This window comes from Ambystoma mexicanum, chromosome 6p (assembly GCF_040938575.1).
Source record: "Ambystoma mexicanum isolate Mex_15411 chromosome 6p, UKY_AmexF1_1, whole genome shotgun sequence".
Taxonomy (NCBI): Eukaryota; Metazoa; Chordata; class Amphibia; order Caudata; family Ambystomatidae; genus Ambystoma; species Ambystoma mexicanum.
This window is the reverse complement of record NC_090935.1, coordinates 1,500,279,705-1,500,300,783: the sequence shown is the minus strand read 5'-3', so window position 1 is coordinate 1,500,300,783 and position 21,079 is coordinate 1,500,279,705. Positions and strand designations below refer to the sequence as shown.

At 43.3% G+C, this 21,079-nt stretch overlaps 1 protein-coding gene across 1 annotated transcript in view; it reads right to left on the bottom strand.

Moving 5' to 3' along the window:
- FRAS1 (Fraser extracellular matrix complex subunit 1) overlaps positions 1-21,079 on the bottom strand; it is a 1,618,415-nt gene that overhangs the window by 666,193 nt on the left and 931,143 nt on the right. The window contains exons 32-36 of the mRNA XM_069626341.1: positions 20,891-21,028; positions 19,181-19,213; positions 10,726-10,857; positions 2,880-3,005; positions 1,079-1,326 (exon numbers count right to left, since the gene is read on the bottom strand). Of these exons, the coding sequence (XP_069482442.1) occupies positions 1,079-1,326; positions 2,880-3,005; positions 10,726-10,857; positions 19,181-19,213; positions 20,891-21,028 (677 nt within the window). The remainder of the gene's footprint in view (positions 1-1,078; positions 1,327-2,879; positions 3,006-10,725; positions 10,858-19,180; positions 19,214-20,890; positions 21,029-21,079) is intronic.

Sequence of the window (21,079 nt, the reverse complement as noted above, 5' to 3'; positions counted from 1 at the left end):
TCTCTGCCTCCACTAGTTGGCATTCTATGTCTGTGGAGGACCCCTGAAGCTATGTTTTCGGCGTTACAGAGCTGAGAGGAAGAAGGTGATCGTGGCTATTCATCATGAGCTGCAAATTTGCCAACTCCAGACTAAGAATAATAGCACTCAGTTTCTTGAATACATCCTGCACAGAGGGGGCCAACCGGGATATCTCCAGCAGTTTTATGGGTAACTCTATGGTATGAGACTACTTGAGGCTGAAAATGAACGCAGTTGCCACTTTAGAAATCATGGGGGCATGGATTAACATCCTGCAAAATCGACGCAATTGCCGACTGTGCGGCGAACCTTGACTGGAAACAGCCAGACATCTTTTGATGAAGTGCAAGTCCCTGCTTGTATTGTGAATGAGTGCCCTGATGACAGCTGGAATTTGTGATGGCATAGAGGAGAAAGAGCGTTGGCTCCTCTTGATGAACTGGAACATAGAACCCTGCATTATATTCTTTTGCATGTTATGATATGATAGATTATTTAAAATGCACTTAATACACAGAGGTTTCTAAGCGCGGACACGGGGATCGTTCCTCTATTGCTCTGTGTTGTCTTGCTTCCAAGGCGAGAACGTTGCTGCTGAGCTATCCTCCCGAGATGTGGAAAAAGGTAGCATTGATACTGAAAGCTCTAGAGGTGCACTGAGGAGAGTGGGATTAGAGGGGATGGTGTGGGTGACCATCCCTACTAAACTCTCAAACTTGGAGGAGAGATTGCCAGGCTGTGATCTGGTTATGGGACTTTGAGGGTGGACTGGGTGGTAGCCTGGGCTGGTGAAACTGCATACTAAGAGGGGGAATTGTTATGCTAACAACTGACTGTGAGGAGTGGAAGTATCCTGTTGAGTAGATGCTAACTGGATCAAAGGGAAGAGAGGGGGGTGAACTTAGATGTTTGTTTTAATGTTGTGCTGAAAAGCTGTTTTTGGTACCGCTGTAGAACACGTTAAATAAAAAAAGTTTAAAAACCGTTTTTGCCATCTCCGTTTGCAAAATATTCTATTTCTAAATCGTGCAGCCACAAAACAAATCAAGGTACTCACTTCATATGCAAGGTGGGATCTTGTTATGGTGACGGAGCTTTTGCCAGCCACTGTGATAGTCTGCAGGGTACCAGGAACCAGATGTGGACCATTCTTGGATGACAACGAAACCTCCACTCTCACAACAGTTGTTGCTGAGAAAACCCCATCAGTCACAGAGATCTCCATGCTATCCTCCACTACTGAAGAACCATCGTGAACATACTGCAGAGCATTCCGGGTCACCTCCTCATATGTGAAGGTGTTGCCTTCCAGAAAAACAAAAGCGTTCATGATAACATGCATACAAGACTTTGTGTAACTAACCAGTTTTGCTCCAGTTCTCAAAAGATAAAATATTGCATCTACAACAAGGAGCCAAATGCGATATATCAACTTAATATAAACATAATGATTTGTCTCAGGAATGGGATAAAATATTACATGACCATTTAAAACTAGTGCTCATTATTGTGTACAAAGAACAATGCAACTTATGAAATTAGCAATGAGGGTAGACAGATTTTCACATTCAAATGCATTTGGCTCACATAGTCCCACACACTGCTTTGGACAAGTTACAAAGGATGGCTTAACCCTTAGCACCCTAGGTGGACACCACAGTGAATCGGATTTCTCAGAATGCAGGATTTACCTAGCGGTGTATGTCTGCATCACAAACAGGTTTTAGACTAATCAGGTCCGCATCATGCATCCACCCCACATCTGCACTAGCCCTCCCACACATCCTTTTAACACAAACAAGCAAAGTGATACTTACCTTTTCAATGCCACATCCGCCTCTTCCACCCACTCTTGGTCCTGCATGGCCGCTGTCGTGGAAGTGAAAGAGGGGCTCCTACTGGAAACCCGGCCACAAATTGCATGGAGTACAAATAACTATAGTTTTAAGCCCTCAAATAAAGGCCCCCTTAGCAACCCAGATTTTACCATAGGGTGGTAATGGTAATAGCTTTATCAGCCTGTGACAGCCCTTAGCCTTGGCTACTGGTCTTAGTGAATAACCTCGGGCTGGTGGGCCATTGCCGCCTAGTACAGCCTGCCACGTAGGGCTTTATCGACATAATGAAAGCAAACTGACTGGAATAGGTGGATTTTAAACTTGTGGCACAATGCATCTTTGAAGATATATTTCTTACAGATCTCTGCTGCTTATATTTCACATACATACTGAAACCAGAGTCCAGAAAGCATAGGCAATGTCTCTGTTAATGCTGTTAAGCAATTTGAAAAGAATATCCTTGGGTTTGGTTCTTTTCTGGGTGCATAGCTAACATAGGGCGACACTGCATGTCACACGTTTCAATACCAACTTAACCAACACAGGCCTTTATCCTGCTGAGGACAATACATTGACCACCATTTAACTGGGCAGCAACAGTTATTGCAAGAGTAACTAGAAGCACGAAGAATCCACCATGAAACGCTATCCAAAACCCTGATATTATTAATTATTTGTAGACTGCACAAATGCCATATTCTCCTGACATGTATGCGCTGTTAGGCCAAAGTCTGATTTTGGGAGTGTTTCTGTAGCTGAGCGACAGGACCCTGCGAAGCAGTGCTATAATATTCGAACCAGAATCCACCCACAGTTTGGTCTAAGGTTAGCTTGTGATTCAAGAAATCAAACATGAAGGGCACTTTCAAGAAAATCTAAGCTGAAAAGAGCCAAAGTGTAACTGTAATATTAATTTACAAGATTTGGAAATACAAATAATGGCTACACAGCTGCTACAAACACCATTATACATTTTTGCTCACGGTTTTCAAGAACAAACCTTCATACTTCACAACCTACCGGCAGTCATATGGATTTGCTCCAAACCTTCAGTCAAGACAAGGATACCATGATGAGGGGGCTCCACCAGCTCAAAGATGAGATCTTCTGGGGTCACGTCGGTGTCGCTCACTGTTAGCTGAACACCTAAAAGAAGAAAACCAACACATAATTGCAGTACTTTTCTATGCAGCATCCGTGAACATTATCAACTGGTAGAATTAGTCTGCATTGTTGCTTCATTTCTTCAAGTAGTGTGACAAATTATCTTGTCACAGAGGATAGGACTGGGGACAATGGGAGTTGGGGACCACCGACCACTCCATGAAGTAGGTCCAGGAGGAGGTAAATGGTATAGCTCTACACTCCCCAGTCCAGTAGTATTTATTTTGTTTTTTATTTATTTATATACAGGACTCGAGGAACAATGCTCTTTTGATCACAAAAGAACGTACAATAGATAAGAAGTAGATTTGATGGGAAGCAGTGAGCTTCTTACAATGGGTTGAGTTGAGGGACATTCTGACAAGGTTGTGGAGGGGAGTACATGGACAATACATAAGTGGAAATACATAGATTAAGGACAACAAACATTGGCCATTTTTCAAGTGCAGGTAGGCAGTACGTCCAGCTGATGTTAGCTAGCAGGCAGATGAGAGGTAGATTAAGAGGGCAACTCTGTGACGAGGAGGTAGGTTTTTAGTTTGGTTTTGAACAGCTCTATGTGGACTGTTTCTCCGATGTCCGCTGGAAGAGAATTCCATGCACGTGGAGCAAGAAGAGAGAACGAGCTGAAGCAAGAGGAAGCACAGGGAGGGCGAGGAGCCAAAAGGGTAGTTGAGGAGGCAGAGCAGAGATTACGAGAAGGCTTGTAGAGTTGGATAGAGGAGGATAGATACATTGGTGCCTTACCGTGGATAGATTTGTGAACCAGGGAAAGAAATGCAAACCAGGCCCTTTTTTGCATCGTCAGCCATCCAGCCTGGTGACAGTATAAGAAAGTAGGTGTGAAGTGAGGGAGTTTAAAGAGTCCTTGTAGCGAAGTTGATGATATTGTTGTGAGGACAAAAAGCATAGTTGGAGACTAAAGAGGATGCTGGCACAGTAGTCCAGTTTAGAGAAGACAAGAATGGTTAAGAGATGCTTGGCGGTGTTGAAAGGAAGGAGGTGCCTGATTTCCTAATATTTAGGAGGTTGAGGCGAGCTGCTGTTCCAGTTTTGGAGATGAAAGTAGAAAAGATGTGAGAAGGGTCATAGATGTCACTGAGGTTTCTAGCTGAAGAACAGTAGGGGACAGTGTCGGGTGGGAACTGGATAGGCAGAGGAAGAGATGAGAGAGAGCTTTTGGTAGGGACGAAGAACACCTCTGTTTTGGTAGAGTTTAACTTCAGAGAGTGTAAAACCATCCAATATTTAAGGGCAGAGAGACAGTTGGAAATGTGATAGAGAGATCAGAGGAGGGTTCAGGAAAACAGAAGAAAATGTAGGTGCCGTCTGCGAAGAGTTGGTACGAGAAACCAAAGGAAGAGATTAGTGCACCAAGAGCAGAGGTGTAGAGTGTAAAGGGGAGCGGACCCAAGACAGAGCTTTGTGAAACAGCAACATTTAGAGGAGTGCGTTGAGAGGTGCTGTTGCTCCAGGAAACAGAGAATTGGTAGGGTGCAAGGTAGGATTCATTGCTGGCAAGTGCTTGATCTCGAATCCCATGAAGAAAGAGTGTTAAGGAGATCAGAGTGATCGACAGCGTCAAAGGCAGCCAACAGGTCAAGGAGAACAAGGATAGAGCAGAGGTTGGAGTGCTTAGCAGAGGCGATGAAGTTGGACACATTCATGAGAGTAGGTTCCGTGGAGTGACCGAAGCAGAAACCTACTTGTAGGGGGTCTCGAAGGTTGTGGATATCTAAGAAATTGGTAAAACGGTTAAACAGGACCCTTTTGAGCATTTTCGAGTAAGGCGGAAGGAGACACAGGGCGAAAGTTAGCTTGTAGGTTCGGGTCAGCCCCTTGCTTTTTTAGGAGAGGGATGACCATGGCTGTTTTGAAAACAGAGGGAAAGCAAGCGGAGTCGAAGGACAAGTTGAAGAGTTCAGTGAGGTCAGGGCTACTAAAGGGGCACTAGAACTGACTAGCTGAGGATCAAGAGGGTCTGATCTGGTACAAGAGGGGCTAGCCTTCATCAGCAGAGATAGCACTTTGTCAGTATTAGTGTGCCTAAAGTGGGAGATAGAGGCAGAGGATGATGGTAGAGTAGGCTGAGTGTAAAATGTAGGAGGAGGGAGAGTGAGGAAGGTCAGGAGAGAGTCTCTAATTTTGGACATTTATGTAGAACCCTATTCAGCTAGGTCATTAGCTGTGAGAGTCGAGATGATAGTCATAGATTTATGAGGAGTGAGGAGTGAGTTTAGGGTGCCCTGTAGCCAGCGAGAATGGATAGAATGAGAATCAATGAGGGTTAGATAGAATTCCCTCAGAGAGTTCAGGGCAGAGAAGTAGAGTTGCAGGTTCTCATGTGAGTGGGTGTGCCTCCATTTACTCAGCAGCCGGTGCATGCCTGTGCAGAGAGAACGTATGAATGAGGTGACGCATGGCTTAGGATGCTGAGATTTAGTGGTGAAAGTAAGCAGTGGGAAGTGAGAGGAGAATGAATCATAGTAGGGATTGGAAGCTGGAGAAGGCAGTGTTGGTGGAAGAGGCATCGGTGTGGAGGTGGAGAGTGAGAACTGTAGGTCGCAAACAAAGGGGAAATGACAGAAGGTTTAAATTTCCTTTTAGTAATAGGTGAAGCAAGTGGTGAGGAAAGGAGATGTTGGTGAAAATAATTGAGTGATCAGATATGGATGGTGAGACCTCCCCGCCTCGGCTATCGATGCAGGAGAGCCCTGGCGACCTTCATCACAATGCACCTTTCTTCAGCTTTAATTCCTGGTCTTAAGTTTCTTATTCGAAGGCTTGTGAAAGTAGCGGTTTTCCTCCGAAAAGGCCAAGGGCAATTCCCTCCTTGCAACCCTTTCTGGTCTTGCGGTCTTTCTCCTCGTATTAAACTGCCATCTTGGAACTGCTGCTTCCTCACCTCATGTGTTTTGCCTTACTCAGAGTGTGCTTTTGTGCTCCGCCTTTTATCCATGTTGGGAAGTGTGATGGAAGTCAGTTGTGTGTAATTATCAGTAATTGCTTGACCCTTGTTTTGGGACATGTCAGGTATGCAGCTCAGGTGTTAGTCCGTTTTCTCTGACAGTTAGCTGTCCGTGATAAAGTGTTTGTGGCAGGAAAGGGGGCAGGGGGTGGTTGAGTTCCTAAGTATCCTACCTGGTAGGAAGGGGAAAAGTGTTACAGGGAAGGGGATACCGCGTCTCACCGTCCCGGTGTCCGACTCCCACTACCCAAAGACCCCTCATCCAGGTGATCCACCCACACTGGTCCACCACCAGGAACGGGATCCAAAAGCGATGGCCGTGTCCTGGCCACCTGGATGACAGATCCCGGAGACTAGCGCGAGAGACACCTTCTGGTTTCTCACACCAGCCAGGAGGCAGGTGTATTTTATATTTTGCGCCATTTCCCTTTTCCCTCAATGCTAAGGACAGGGTGTTTTTTTTAATTGCTGACATGCGCAGTCTCTTTGGATCTTGGGGCCGGCAGCTCCTGCGGAATCAGATAAGCTACAGAATAAGGTAGCCCTGATGCAAGTGTCTGTTAAAATTGACCCCAGATTTTGGTCTTTGGTCCAGCGTAGACTGTGAAATCAATTATTTCAATTTCGTACAGGTTAAGCATTAGGAAGCAAAGAGCTATCTAATAAAGAATGACAGAGAGGCAGTCAGTCATTTTGGCATATATGTGAGGGTAAAGAAGGGAAACAAAAAAAATAAAATTATGGGACTGACGGCAAAAGGTTTTATGAGGATACAAAAGAACAAATTCACCTGAAGACTTACATAAAGCAAAAAGAAGAAGGGGATTTGGCACAAAGCCTTGGTGTGCGCTATATTCCTCCATTTAAATCTTTTTCCCAACTGCAATAAACAAAACTTTGATTTGACTAGGCAACTCTTTACATCTGGGCTTTCAAAAAAGATTTCCTTACAAATGTCCAAAATGCTGCCACATGCATAGCCTTGCCTACTTTTACTGGTTAACAGGACCTGCAATCATTAATTTGCATCACTTCTCTTGTTCAATACAAAAATGCATAGTCAGGTCTGAATGTTGTAGACTCATGCCTAGTTTTCAAAAGATACAACTCGTTTCCCTCATAAAGCTCACTATAAGTGAGAGACAAGCTTAGATAATGAACTTAACTAGGACAGGATGATGTCTTTTGGAGAAGAAATACTTTGATGGACTATCATTTGTGCTGCAAATAGACCTCTTTCGCGTCGCTTTACTTTAACACAACTTTGAAATAAGGAATTTTTTGAATTGCACAATTATTTAGGTACAAATGGTCCAGATACATGGCAAGGGTGTTAACGCTGCCTGGTCTTCCACTCTTAACCTCACAAGGTCATACATTTACCAACACACAAAAGAACAAGGATTAAAGCAAGACAGTTATACCTCAAAAGCACAAATTAGCACCATGCCTGAAAGAAATTAATTATGTATTAAATAATCAGATTAACTTTTAAAACAAGAAAGCAAAGCTTTCAAGTAAGATAGTAACCAAGAAATGAAAAACCCATCGTGGGAAAAAAGGATGAAGCACACAGCTCCTAAGTCACAACTGCGGCATCCAGCACTCGCCAAATCTATTTTAATACGTGGAAAAAGCACAGGGGCGCAATGCTTGGGTGCAAAAAAGCAAGGCAGAACAGAGCAAAGAGGAACACAGGCAAATATCCAAAGATGAAAAAAGACCAAAGAAAAGACCTCTTATGGTAGGGGTTTACAACCTTTGTCTCTCTAGATGTTGTGGACTACAATTCCCATCACCCATACCCAGCATAGTTAAAGTGAGGTGCCTTCGGAGTTGTAGTTCAAAACATCTGGAGAGCCACAGGTTGGAGATCCCCGACTTAGGGTATAGACCACCATAAAGAAGGTTTCTTTTGTGGCAGAGATGAACTGATTCGTACAGGGTTGGCTTGGCCCCTTGTGTGATAGCACAAAAGAGGCAGATGTTTCTCCAAGACAGTCTTGGAGGTTACGTCTTGGAGGTTAAGCAGTGTTAGCTCCAGCATTACATCACTTTTTATCACTGTAGCGAGCGAAATCCAAGAAGCACCAGCCATTGCATCAACACATCTCAAACAAAAACCCTACAGACAAAAGTCTTTTGCACATCAGTAGACGCACTGTAATATAAAAATGGCCTATGGATACGACCCGAAATAAGCACACTCCAGCTCTACCATACACTGCTTTATGGAAGAACCACATATATGTATCACACTGAACCATCAGACAATGCCAAGAGAAAAACATCAAACTCCTCCTTATGATGAATACCTGGTTTTAGCTTTACATCACAAGACAGCGTGGACTTTCCACTTTCACAGGGCTTGTCATCTAGGAATTTTACTAGGCATGCAAAAACTGTCTAGTGACTGATATTTCAAAACATACTTTGCCAAAGACAACACCCGAGAGCCATAACCCCACTGTAGGCCAGCATGGAACCAACCCCAGGATCAAAAGGCGGCTCGAAGGAGGCAAGTCCTGTTTATAGACTGAGTGACTCTGGGGAAAAACCCAGCAAAGAGAGAATTTTTGTACCGAAGATTGCTTTCTTTGTGAAGCAGAAAAAGAACCACCCTGTAATCAGACTTGCATCTTTGAGACCCATCCCCACCAACACTGGGCGGGTCACAGAGACAATAAGGTGGCCCATACGCCCTATTGCCAGAAGGGAAACCAACCAAGGATTCTGGGAAAATCTTTCAAAGCATGTAATGCTCCTGTATGACGACACCCAGGAAGGGGAAACTGGGAGAGAGTAGCTTTTCTTTTTCAAGGGACTTGACCAGAAACATTACACTGTTAGTTTTCATTATTCCCAGAGACATTTCCAGTTGTGTTTTCAATAAATCCTGACACTTTCTAGGCATTCATCCCAACCAAAACCTGTATTTTTTTTATGTGAACCTTTAATTTAAGTGTCACCTGGCTTGTCCATCTGCCATAGTAACCTGCAAGGAATATTTATAACGTCATACTGTGAATTTCCAACACCACGGGACACACTAACAGCAATCAGAAACAAACATACTCTTGCTAAAGAGAAAAGGAACACAAGGAAAATGTCAGAGTATTCTACCCCATTTACCATTAAAGAAAATAGGACTTTTTTACAAATAACTGTGGCCCTGAGAACGAAACTAAGGTTCACTTGAGAATTCTGAAACTTCATAGACACTAATAAGCAATATCTTTTTGGCCAAAACAGCCTTCTTCAAATCCCAGATAGATGAAAACGGAAATAGCCCCACAAAGGTCTGAAATTCAAATACACATGACCAACTCGATCATCCCTACAGCTACCCCTCACTACTGGCAGGGATACCTTTAATTTACCTAGTAACTAAGGGTACAGTTAGCTAGGCAAACAGAGACTTCAGCTGTCTCCAGCAAAAAGAAGTGACAAGACAGTTATGATTCCCCCCAAAAACGCCTGGCAGCTTGGCACACTAATTACAAGATCTTCAGCTTCCGGTTTCTTCTAGTAAGTAAGAACCATGGGACTCCTTACCTGGAAACTATCTCAAGCTCAAAGAGAGAGTAAATGTTAAAGAAAGGTGTCTTACCATTCCCACTAATCGAATTGTTTTGATCGTTCTCTGTTTTTTAGAATAATCTTTACCTATCTATAGCGTAGAAAAGTGTTGACTGATGAAACACATTTTTACATAATTGCTAAGATTTCTACAGATGTCAACTTAGTGCTATGAATAAAAGTGTAGCTGCCGTTCGGTGTTGGGTTGGAGTGAATGCTCCCCTCAAAGAGGTTTTATCTGTGAACCATATCCAGTCATTGGGCTTCTGCAGCATGCTCACTGAGGGGTTCGCGATAACTGTCGCAACCTTATATTGGATACCGCCACTCAACTATCAAGTAAGGATTCTAACAGAAGGGCGGATCCCATGCATAATAGACATCTCTTCAAGATGCACCTCTTTACTCAAGCCACTTTGCCCATCTGTTTCCATACAATAAGGGTATTGCTTTCAGCGATGTTAAAACGGTGCCAAACACAGAAGGACAATTTTAGCTCTTTCCCCCACACCTGCACACATAAGAATTGGGTGAAAGTGTTCGGAATATTATACAAGCCCATGGCAAGCCAATAAAGAGGTGTCAAGTGAGGTTGGTAAATGCGCTATGAGTGGAAGACAATGCTGACCAGCCAAATAGAGTATATTACAGTGGTGCAAATCTAAGAAACCAGTGAGAACCATTTAAAACCATAACAGCGTCTTTAAGACTTAGGGGGAGGAACAGAAGAATGGGTCCAAAAAGCTTCATTTGAAAAAAGTATGTTCCAGCAGCTGCATTTATTCAGCGGGATAAGAGATAAGAGGTCATGTTTGGAACCCAGATCGTGCAAGCATGACAAGGTAAATAAGGGTGACCATATCAAATAATGAGCAAGAATCATCATTCCTGCTCAAGGGGATTTGGGGCTTGTTATTTGCACACTCATTTTTTTCATAAGATCTGTTAGCCCCTGTGGACCCATTAAACATAAAGCTACTATGCCATATTGGAAGTGGAAAAAAAAAGAGGTTCCCTAAAATATGTTAATGCATTTCAACTCACAACAGAAAAAGCTGTTAAAATACATAAGCAGAGCATACCCTTGGGCATGCCAGTCCGCTGCTTGCTATGGAATGTGGTAGGTTCAACAGAATTCTGTGTGTGATTGCTTACCAATGGAAGCTCGCCCTCCTTGAATGACTTCCAGGGATGGAGTGATGATGTGGAAGACTGGAGATTGCTGTTTGGTCGAGAGGAGGTGGATAGTGAATGGCATCTCCAAAGTCGTGTGCTCTCCATCAGATACTTGTTAAAAAAATAAAAAGGTAAACACACAATAAATAATGAATACACGTGCAGTGTGTCTATCATTGCACTGTACAGTCTGCATGGCATTCTATAGTTATGGCAGTGCAATGCGGTTATCCTCCTCTCTTGAGCGAATCAAACAAATAACTGTTGGCGAGCAGCATTTCCCTCCCTTTTCAGACTCAATGCGAATATCAGGTTGCAAACACCCCGCAGGCCAGGAAATTGGCACAGTGAACGGCATAGCCAAGGCCTTTGCTGTTGAACATGTTGCTGTGACATGCAAAACAGGCTTCAACCATGTACATTTTCATCTGGCATACAGGGGCAGAAACATAACACAGGGCGCAACAGTATTGACCTCTACTAGCTCGCATAGCCAAAGCCACTCTGTTGCTTCCTTTCCTTCTTAGTGACCCTAGAATGTCTTAACATGGAGCTACCCAAGCAACATCCCATGGAAAAGATCCGGATTCAGTAATCCCGATAGCTACTTCTTGAGACCTGCAGCCCCATAAGCAGAGCCCAGCCGAGACATGCCTGGCTATAAGTGGCACTCTTGAGTCACAGGGCCTTCCTATTGTCCAAGGCGTGTCCCGTCAGAACCAAAATGACATCATTGCATAGCGTGTCTGAGTCCTAAAGTAGGATAAGCCCATTCCCCTAAGCTTTGGTACACATGTTAACCAGTAAATGGCCTCTCTGCTATCCAATTGCCTCACTTCATAAAGAACTTTGGATTACACCAGTGCCTTCTCGTTCAACCACATTTCCTGCTTCACTCGCCATGTTCTTCCCCCTATGATTGCAAAGCGCTCCACTGCTTTCCTGAAGCTGGGTCTGCTCTCAATAAATGCCCTAATAATAATGCAAACACACACCTGTGAGGGTTTAGCTAGATAAGGTCACCAGCAGCCTGAATGAATACCCACTTCGGTTCTCCTACACATGGCAGAGGTTCAGCGAGGAACCGCCAAAGACCGCCGCTCCCCCCCCCCCCCCCCAGACCTCTGCCCCACAGATGCCAGCTTCCACATCTCTGGCTTGATATATCAAAAAGGCCTCAGCAAGGAGGACTCACATTTTCTTTTCTAGAATAGTGCAGAACCCAGTCAGTTGCCTGTGAATGTGCCACTGACGTTTTTTGATGCTGTTCCTTTTAGTCATCAGAGGAGACTCTCAGGCCATGCTCATTGTATGATTTGACTTTCACCGAACTCCAACCTGCCAAAAGTAAGCCTTCAAATTACTTAGTCCCTGACCCCCATAGACAACATTTTACATTTGGTCCCATTTACTGCCATGTCCCTCTGCTCACAGAATGACTTCAGTCCCTCCCCTCAGTCCCCCTGCTGAGTCCTCAGGCTAACATCTGTTTATAATTGGACTGCATTGCTGCAAACAGAAGCACTGCAATAGGAATCTCCCCTCGTCAATTAAGCATCTCCATCCATATGCTGGAACCCAGTCCAGATCCCTATCTTTCTCTTGCCTGATCAGTGATTTGCCAGTTCATTGATGTCGAGGTTGTATGGATTCAGATCCAGCACACATCGCTGCCTTACATTTTATCCAGGATTGCAATTCCACCCCCTCCCTTCACACCTGAATAAGGTACCATACGCAGCCTTAATCCCTGGGCTTTCTTGGGACAAAAGACATGTGCGTATACTGACTGAGCGGACAGCTACATTTTAACCATCTTTCGTTCTTGTACCATGAAGTTAGCCCACTCTTTTTACCAGGGGTATGAGGAATGGACATATATATATATATATATCAAAACTCTTTTTTAAGGTTGTGACGATATCTTATTCTTCTTCTGGCCCCATGGACTTGGTCTGGATTTTTTGGGATCTGAATCTAACAAGCCCTAACTGTATTTCAAGTAAATATAGGCAGGGAGAACCCCTACTAGCAGTTTTGGCTGGAGTAATATATCTAAACAAAACATAAGGGTTTACCACTGGAAATTCCTATTCCTCTTATTAGTAATCTGATTCAATATCTGTGGGTAACTAAACATGATATCCTGCTGATTACTTTTCTGGTATGACACTCCAAAGAACAAAAAAGAAAAGAAAACCCAAAACATAAATCGTAGCGATTATTGGCGAATTAAGTAAAAACAATATTTATTCAAACAATCTATTTTGGACAAATATATAGTACCAAATATAGTACACCATAAATCAAACATCTGACAAAAAATGGAATTGGACCAAGGGACAGAACCTTGGACAAGCAGATCAAAGGAAGTAGAAGACCCGAAAGGTGTGGTAGCCTTTATCACGGCAAGAATCCTTCAATACCGAAACAATTCAGAATAGATAAAAAATATATAAAAAGGGATTTAGAAAAAACAGAAGATAACATAAATCCAAAATTGGTGAGGTACAAAGGTGATTAGTCACTTAGTTCTCACCACATTAGTCATAAGCCTTTTTCACAAGTAATAGGACCAAATTATCCAGTCATTTGGTTTTCCTTAGTTATCATCATATATAACCATTATTATTTGCAACAAGGATCGATATTCAAGCAAATAGTTCAGTCATTTTGTTTCCAGTTCAGTTCATCTCTGTTCTTCCTGGCATCAGGTAGGATTTTTTGTTTCGTAGAGTCTTTAATATATAGGGTCTGCCTAACTGTATTTGCAAACACTACTGAAGGCTCAGAAAGATCCCACCCCAGTGACCCTAAGCCCCATTTATAGCTGACCGTGTTGTTGATGTACAAGTTCTAACATCTGCTGTTCTCTCTGTAGAGCCAACCTCGGCATAAGTGGTTTGTAATCTGAATCTACAGTCTCTAGAACTACTACGGCATAGACTATTGGCCAACGGCAGTTAGGGATAAAAAGAATAATCCATGAAATAAGCAGCACACAAACCCACAAAAGTGAGAGCAGCAGCACTCTAGGATTTCCTTCAGTCGTTCGCCCAGCATAACCCTAGGCCATGGCGAGAATCTCCCCCATCATCCTGGCATGGATTAAGTTTGGGTTTTTTCAGGGGCATCAAAATCATTTTCCCAAGCGTTGATAATAAAGGAGAGCTAATGGCTGGGGCCAGATAGGCATCACAATCCCCCAGGATCACCAGTTGCTTCTCAATACTACCTGTGGACACTTCTATCTCGAAGAGGAGGTCTGTGATATCAGCAGTGGTTTCATCTGAGGTTTGTGTTTTTGCCCGAGAAAGGAAAACATTCATTATATATGCAATCAACCCAGAACACATATGGACTTTAATGCATACAATCTTTTGGCCAAAACATACTGCCAGGTTCTCCACTTTGGTTGCAACAAGGGTCGCCAGGCCACCACTTGGATGACCTCAGTACCCCTTTACTGCATTTACTATAAGCGAAATGAAGATGGGGTGATCAGAGGAGTCCAAAATTCAGGTGTTGGGTTCTGGTGTGCATGAAGGTGCCTCCATTTAGAACGGTGGTAGCAGCAGTCCTGGATGCGATGGTACAGGGCCTCAGGATGGCACCATGGTACAGGGTTCAGTGAATAGAACATTTCATACCTGTGGTACTCCTGTTTCCTCCATCAGCCTTCTAGAAATTATCTTTCTGCTGTGTCAGTACACTGGGCATAGGATGCTTAAGACAAGTGGCAGAAGGAGGAATCATACCCAGAAGTAGGGCATAAAAATGAGCAAGGTGTTAATGAAGGGAGGCGTTCTCACAATGTGCACTACACTCCTGATGAATGAACTAGACACCATATCCAGATAAACATTCTCTGCTAGGAATGGACTTGTGATTGTTTTTTTGGTTTCCGACTGAGACAATACCCTTCTAATTCCTGATGGAAACACCAGGCAATCTCTGCCACCACCTCCAATTATTTCTTGCTACATTAACACTCTGGAGCCAAGAGAGTTGTCTGGTGACACAACCAGGATCAAAGGATTCAGACCTTCCAGCATCCTCTATCCCTGACTGTAAGAGGTTCTTCAAGGCTCTCCTGCACAGATGGATGCCTCTTCATTGGTGGTTGGCACTCGACCAGGGGATACTCCAGAAAAACACCTTTTACAATGGGATTGACGCTTCAAGAAGGTGATATACTGCTCCTGTGTCATGCCATTTTATGTTTTTCGGGGAGGGGTGCTAAAATCCCCCTGGTAGCAGCCCTTCCCTTTGGGAATCCTCTGGGCAGGGGAGTTCCTTCAGTGGGTGTGGATGTACACTCCCCAAGCTCCAAAGGGAGTCCTGCAACCTTTCCTGACTTCGCCAGAGAAAGGGTCTCCTGAAGGAAACTGACCTCCGCTTTGCCCATTGTTAGGAAAGATTTTCTTTTTCTGCTTTCCTCCCATAGACTTCAATGGGTCACCCTATCTTTTTACTGCTGTCAGTATCCTGACATTTTGGAGATAAGTGAAGCCCTCCATTTTAATTTACTTCCTTGTGCTCACTTTATATGGGGAGACTGATCAGTCACTAAGAGTATGAGTACTGGGATACTCTATTTCCCTTAGTGGAATTCTTGCATTTTCAAACCTGCACCTGGAGTGCAGATGGGACACCGCGCATCTATAACTTTTTCTTTTGTAACTTTGATGTTACAGACAAAATCTCTCCAGTATGGGCTGGTGGCAGCAGATATTTTTCTACTGTGTTTATTTCATTTTTTACTTGTGCACTTTTGCATTTTACTGCAGAACGCCACTGAGAATGTGTGTGTGTGGCTGGCTGACATACCCCAGAGCAGAGATTGGGAGGAGGTGAGAGTTGGTGAGCCGCTGCATACTGGGACCTTCTGTGCTCTCTCCCCACGTGTCTCACCCTGGCGTGGTGCAGTTTGTTGCGGTGCAGATATCTTGGAAACCGTGTAACCTACGGCCTGGACATCGAGTTTTGTTCCTCGTGACTGGATCGGTCCTTCTATGACCACATTGATGTTTTGCCGATTTCAGGCAACCGTCTCATGTGTGAAGGTGCTGAAATCCGGGGAAAGGGGTGGGGTGTCCAAACGTCATGTAGCCAGTAATATCCAGAAGTTCCTAACAGGTAACGATGCACAATTTGGTGAAGATTGGTTGAACCGGTGGAACTGTATAAGGAACAAAGCTTTGTCACAAGACACGTCACAAACACCTTTTCACTTTTATATAGCTTTAATCAAGTCTACGCAAAAAGGACAAGCATACTCGTCCTTAGCACTTAGGGGGTTAATCTAGGTTTTCTTGTGGGTGCTCTGTTTTCTATAAAATTACTCAACTGTCTCCAACTGGTTCTAAATTGCTATTGATGTGTGCGGTTTCTCATTTGTTGTAACATACACAGGGCCTCATTACGTGTTTGGCTCTAATTCAGTGGTAATTCTGCTGAATTACTGCCATAATTGATTACCGTTACCGCCACTTCGTCCCGTGGGGGTGTTAGGCAAGATTGTATGCAGTACCCTTTGGGTGCCCTACAACAACCCTGTCCTCCTGGCAATAGGAACCCAACCTTTGGTATATGCTTGTACTACACAGGTTGGTAGCGTGTTGAGCAGCAAGGCTTATCTCAAGAGGGGTCAATGTGAGCTGTAGGGGAGTTAACAAAGAGATTCACAATGACTAGTATTCAAATAAACACTTAAACACAAGGTGTATTGAATAAACAATTATTAATTTATTTATCAGTCAGTTAAAATAAGCCTTCTTCGGAAGGAAGCAATATAAAAGCAACACAAATACACTCCAAAACTACACACTCTTAGTTTCTAAATCAGTACAGACCCTTTTGGGATGACCAACAGTCACAACCTACACCCTTAGGTGACTTCAATAGTTAGGGTGCTGGGGACATTAATATCTTACTGTTTTCATTTAGAATACTCTTTGAACTTGGTCAAAGGAAACCAACAAGAGACCACAAATATTCTTACGCAGGCAAATACTTTTGGTTCAATGGGCAAAAGTCTTATATGGGATGAAGCACTTCTGGTAGGTAAGTAGAAAAGTCTTTGCACAATGTTTTAGAAGTCTTTGAAGAAAAGAAGAATCAAACGTAGGACCATAAGCTGTTTAAACTTTTGATTAGTAGAAGATGCAAGTAACTCTACAATGAGAGGTAAGTTCTCTCAGACATTACAGTACCTTTGTACAGAAAAAAATATGCAGCAGATGACTTCTGTTCCTGTGCAGCTCTGCAGATCTCACTGTTCCTGGTCCTCAGTCATGGGGACAAGAGGGGGGACATCTGGGGACTTCTGCTCTGCAATGGGTCAGTCACCGCTCGCAACCGGCAATCTTTCCAACAAGTGCACTTCGGTGTTTCAGCTCCTCGGGACTACTGCAAATAGCAACACCAGTTTCTGGCTGTCGAGATGGACTTTCCTTGCTTCTGGGGTCCCGCACTCTGTTGAGGGGCTCAGGCTCGGTCAGTCTTGCTTCCTGGGAGTCCAGAGGATCTTTCTGGAGCTCTTGGCCAACTTAAAAGCAACACACACAATCTGGTGTTCCTCTCCCTGGCGTTTCGGTTTCCAGCGGCAACTCTGTGGAAATGCAACCATCTCTGAGAGAATGTCCAGGTGGCTTACTTTGGAATTGATTGGTCCCACCAACTCAAGGGGAGAAGTCGTCCTTGCAGGGGCTTCTGTCGATAAGAATTTGGAGTTTCAGCACAGCAGCAGGGCTTCACCGGGCAAACCAACGGTCCAGGAGTTGCAGCAGGTGTCCTCTTCAAATTCTTCTTCAGTTCCTTCGTCCAGTGGTCGACTCTGCCTTCCAAGCCAAAAGACACGCCTTTTAGTCAGTTCTCTCCCATTCATTTCAGCCTAGCTGTCAGTCACTCAGCAAGGTGGCTGTCCTTGCCGGACAGTCAGCCAGCCAATCACTACAGAGTGCATTTGGGTCTCCTAGGAGACTAAGCACAGGGAGTTTCGGGCACCTCCCTCACTTCCTGCCCACCCCAGACACCCTGGAGCAAGAGGCGGACCTTCACTCGTGAATCCCGCCAAAGGCAAAGCGAACAAACTGGGTTTGGCACGCAGCGTAAATCTCAAGAAGGACCTTTCCACAAATAAATGGCAAAAAAAGAAGACAAGGGACATTTTGACAGAAAAGTCACCCTTGGGTGCTTTACTGCATCTGCTAATGCAGCCCGCAGTAAATGCACACCACTGCCACCAGCCATTCAGTGAGGAAAGGGTAACATAAAATTGTTACATCAGAAGCTAGACAAAGGGGATACTAAGTAACCCCTCCAGCACCCTACTGTAAGATAGTGTGTGCTGGGTCTAGAAAGTTACAGATGTAAGTAAAGTCAATTTCACTTTACTCTCTTGGAAACCATAGTTTATCCAAGAAAAGGTATTCAAGCATTTGGGAAATCTGAAAGACTTCCCTGGGTCACTGCACTGAAGGTGCTGTGTGACAATGTAAATAATTATGCATATGGAGTTTGTCAGACTCCACAACCAAAAGAAACACAGTGTTCAAAATCACATTTAAAATACATGAGAGAGTGGGATAAAGGATCTCGCTGTCTCCAGGTTAAAATAAATCAAGTCCTCAAAATCCAGCAAAGTTGCTGGGGGTCTCTAAGGTGGAGGGAATTAGCACATTTCTGAGAATTCCCCCTAAAAGGGTTTCCACAGGATTACAAGTGGTGGTAATTCTCCATTTCTGGGGGACTCCATTGGGAGATTTGGTGGTTTCACAATTGGAGGAATTATCACACAGGCTACGGAGCTCTAGTGAAGAGCAGCCATACTGTCCCGAGGGCAACAGCGCCCCCTGGTTCTTTCCCATATTAAGGCATGTGACAGCATTGTTACCGGTTTGCTGCATCATAATGTACTTTAGGGTACAGAAACTTATATCATCTAACTGTGGAAATACTGGACCAAAAAATAAAAATCAACAAATTTAGCACGGCCTATGTTTGGCTATATCTAATTCTTCAGGTAACAATTGTTCAATATGAAGAGAGACCATAAGTTACTGAACTAGGGGAACATGTTATGATGAACTACATTGGTTTTGGAAGGCCTCTTTCCTTGGTCGGAAGGAAGAACTGTACACATACACAATTCTATATGCCTTAGCCAGAACAGGAGATATCAATTTCAGTATGGAACGTTGGTCTTGCATTCTGTAAAGATGTACTTTGATCTTTGGTGAGAAAATTATTCAGGTGGTTATTTCTGGCCAGGCAATACCCCAAAAGGAAGGCACAGTATTAGCACAACATATTTAAGCATGCAACATCACTTCTTCTGAAAGATAGAACTATGGACAATGCACTTTTGCGCTCACACACAAATCATTTCACTCAATAGAAAAATGAATCTCCACTTGGAAAATGTCACTACCTGTAAAGAAAAAGCTCACGGATTCCGGAAGACCTGCAAGAAAAGAAAACCTTTGTTTAATATATATTTTTATATGGGACATACAACTGGAGGAATCCTTATAGCGAGATTCGGTATGCAATAACATCCTAGACCTACTCTGTCCCTTGGATTTTGACAAGGATATGGTTACACAAAATTACATTCAACTCAATGGTCGTCCCACCCGCGTGAAGAGTTTAATGTGTATTTTTGTGACGTAGAAACAATTATGATGCATTTTACATTCAGCACTTCAAAAGCAACAAAAGCAAAATAACCTGCTTACTTTTTTACCAAATAAACAAAGTAAACAATGTCACTTGATTGTCCTGGCTCCTTAGTTTGTAAACTTTATCTGTTAAAAGAGGTCTATTTCAGCCCACTGGGGATGGCTATGCCCTCTTAGGATCAGGATGGGGCTAAGGAGGATTCTGTATGCCAGGGCGAAGTTCGCAAATTGAACCCGAGTTTGACAACCCATGAAGACGCTGAGACTCAAACATTTCAGTCTCCCATCCAACAAGCAAATCCCCAGATTGGTTTGCAGAAATACCATTATTATTTTGGACAACTTGGTTATAGGAAAAAAGAAAACTGGACATATTTTCACCTCACCAAGCTACATATGGAGTGTGGACTATGTGTCAATGTCTCATCCAAACTCGGTGCCAATCTGTTAAGCTACTTTTGCAGCAGGTGGGAGCAATAATTCCCCATCAGAATTCGAAATGGATGTTTTTTTGGGTTGTATATTTGTATGGGAAGGTTTAGTGCAGTTTTATCCATGGGTGCCCAAGTTATGAGCCCTCAAAATCATCCTTTTAATTGAAAGTTCATATTCACCACAACTACAAAGGCAATATTGCCCACTCTGTAACATACACATACGTTTATGAAACCTTCATGTGAAACTGTACAATATGTTTAGACATCAAACATTTATCCATATATGTGTTTACATCAAATGTTATCCTAATTGCCTACTTATCTAGTTCATCTTGATGAAAATGAAAAAGTATGATAAAATATTAATTTGTACTTTTGCTTTATCATGGAATATTTTTGACAAGACCATTTCTCAACAATTTGATTTCAGTTATCCCTTTATTTATGGCGAATCCCTATCTGTCACATCTGCTCACTAACCCCAATCAACCCTTATAGACCAACCTTTGCATCACCCGTTTCATATTCCTCCTATCTATTTTGCCTGCTCCTTATCTTTTCAGACCATACCCCCCTCATCTCTCTACCCAAACACCCTCCTCGCCTTCCTATTCTAAGGTCTTGCAGGTAAGCAGGAACCCCTCTTATTATTCCCTTCCTCTTATACCTACCGTACCCATCTCAACCCTCCACTTTCCTTGTCATTGTTTTATTTATTTATTACTTTGGTCTGGCTACCTTTTTATCCACATCCCTAACAATGTTCTTTCACCTCAAATTTGTTTTCCATTTTTGTAGTTTTGTTGTCCAGTTCTGTTTTCATGACAGTGAATATGTCATGTATGATCTCAAGATTTTCATCAGTAATATGTCATCCCATTTACCAGTATACAGTGTGATGTTACTGATCGTAGGCAAGATAATTCTCTCCTGACAAGGTATGGTGACAGACGTCACTGCAACTACTACAACATGGTACATGCAAACAGTGCTTCATTTGCACAGTTAAATAATGGCACTGACCTGCGAAGGAGAAGGCAGTCAACTCTCTCAGGTGCGGTGCTGCCTTCGGAGGGCGGTAAATAATTTTGCCTTGCTCTATGTCAGACTGTGTGAAGTGCCGGAGAGGGTAGAGAGGCCTGTCCTTAAGTTCGAGAGTACCTAAAAAAAGATGCAACTACTTAAAAGGACAATAAATATTTGGACATACTT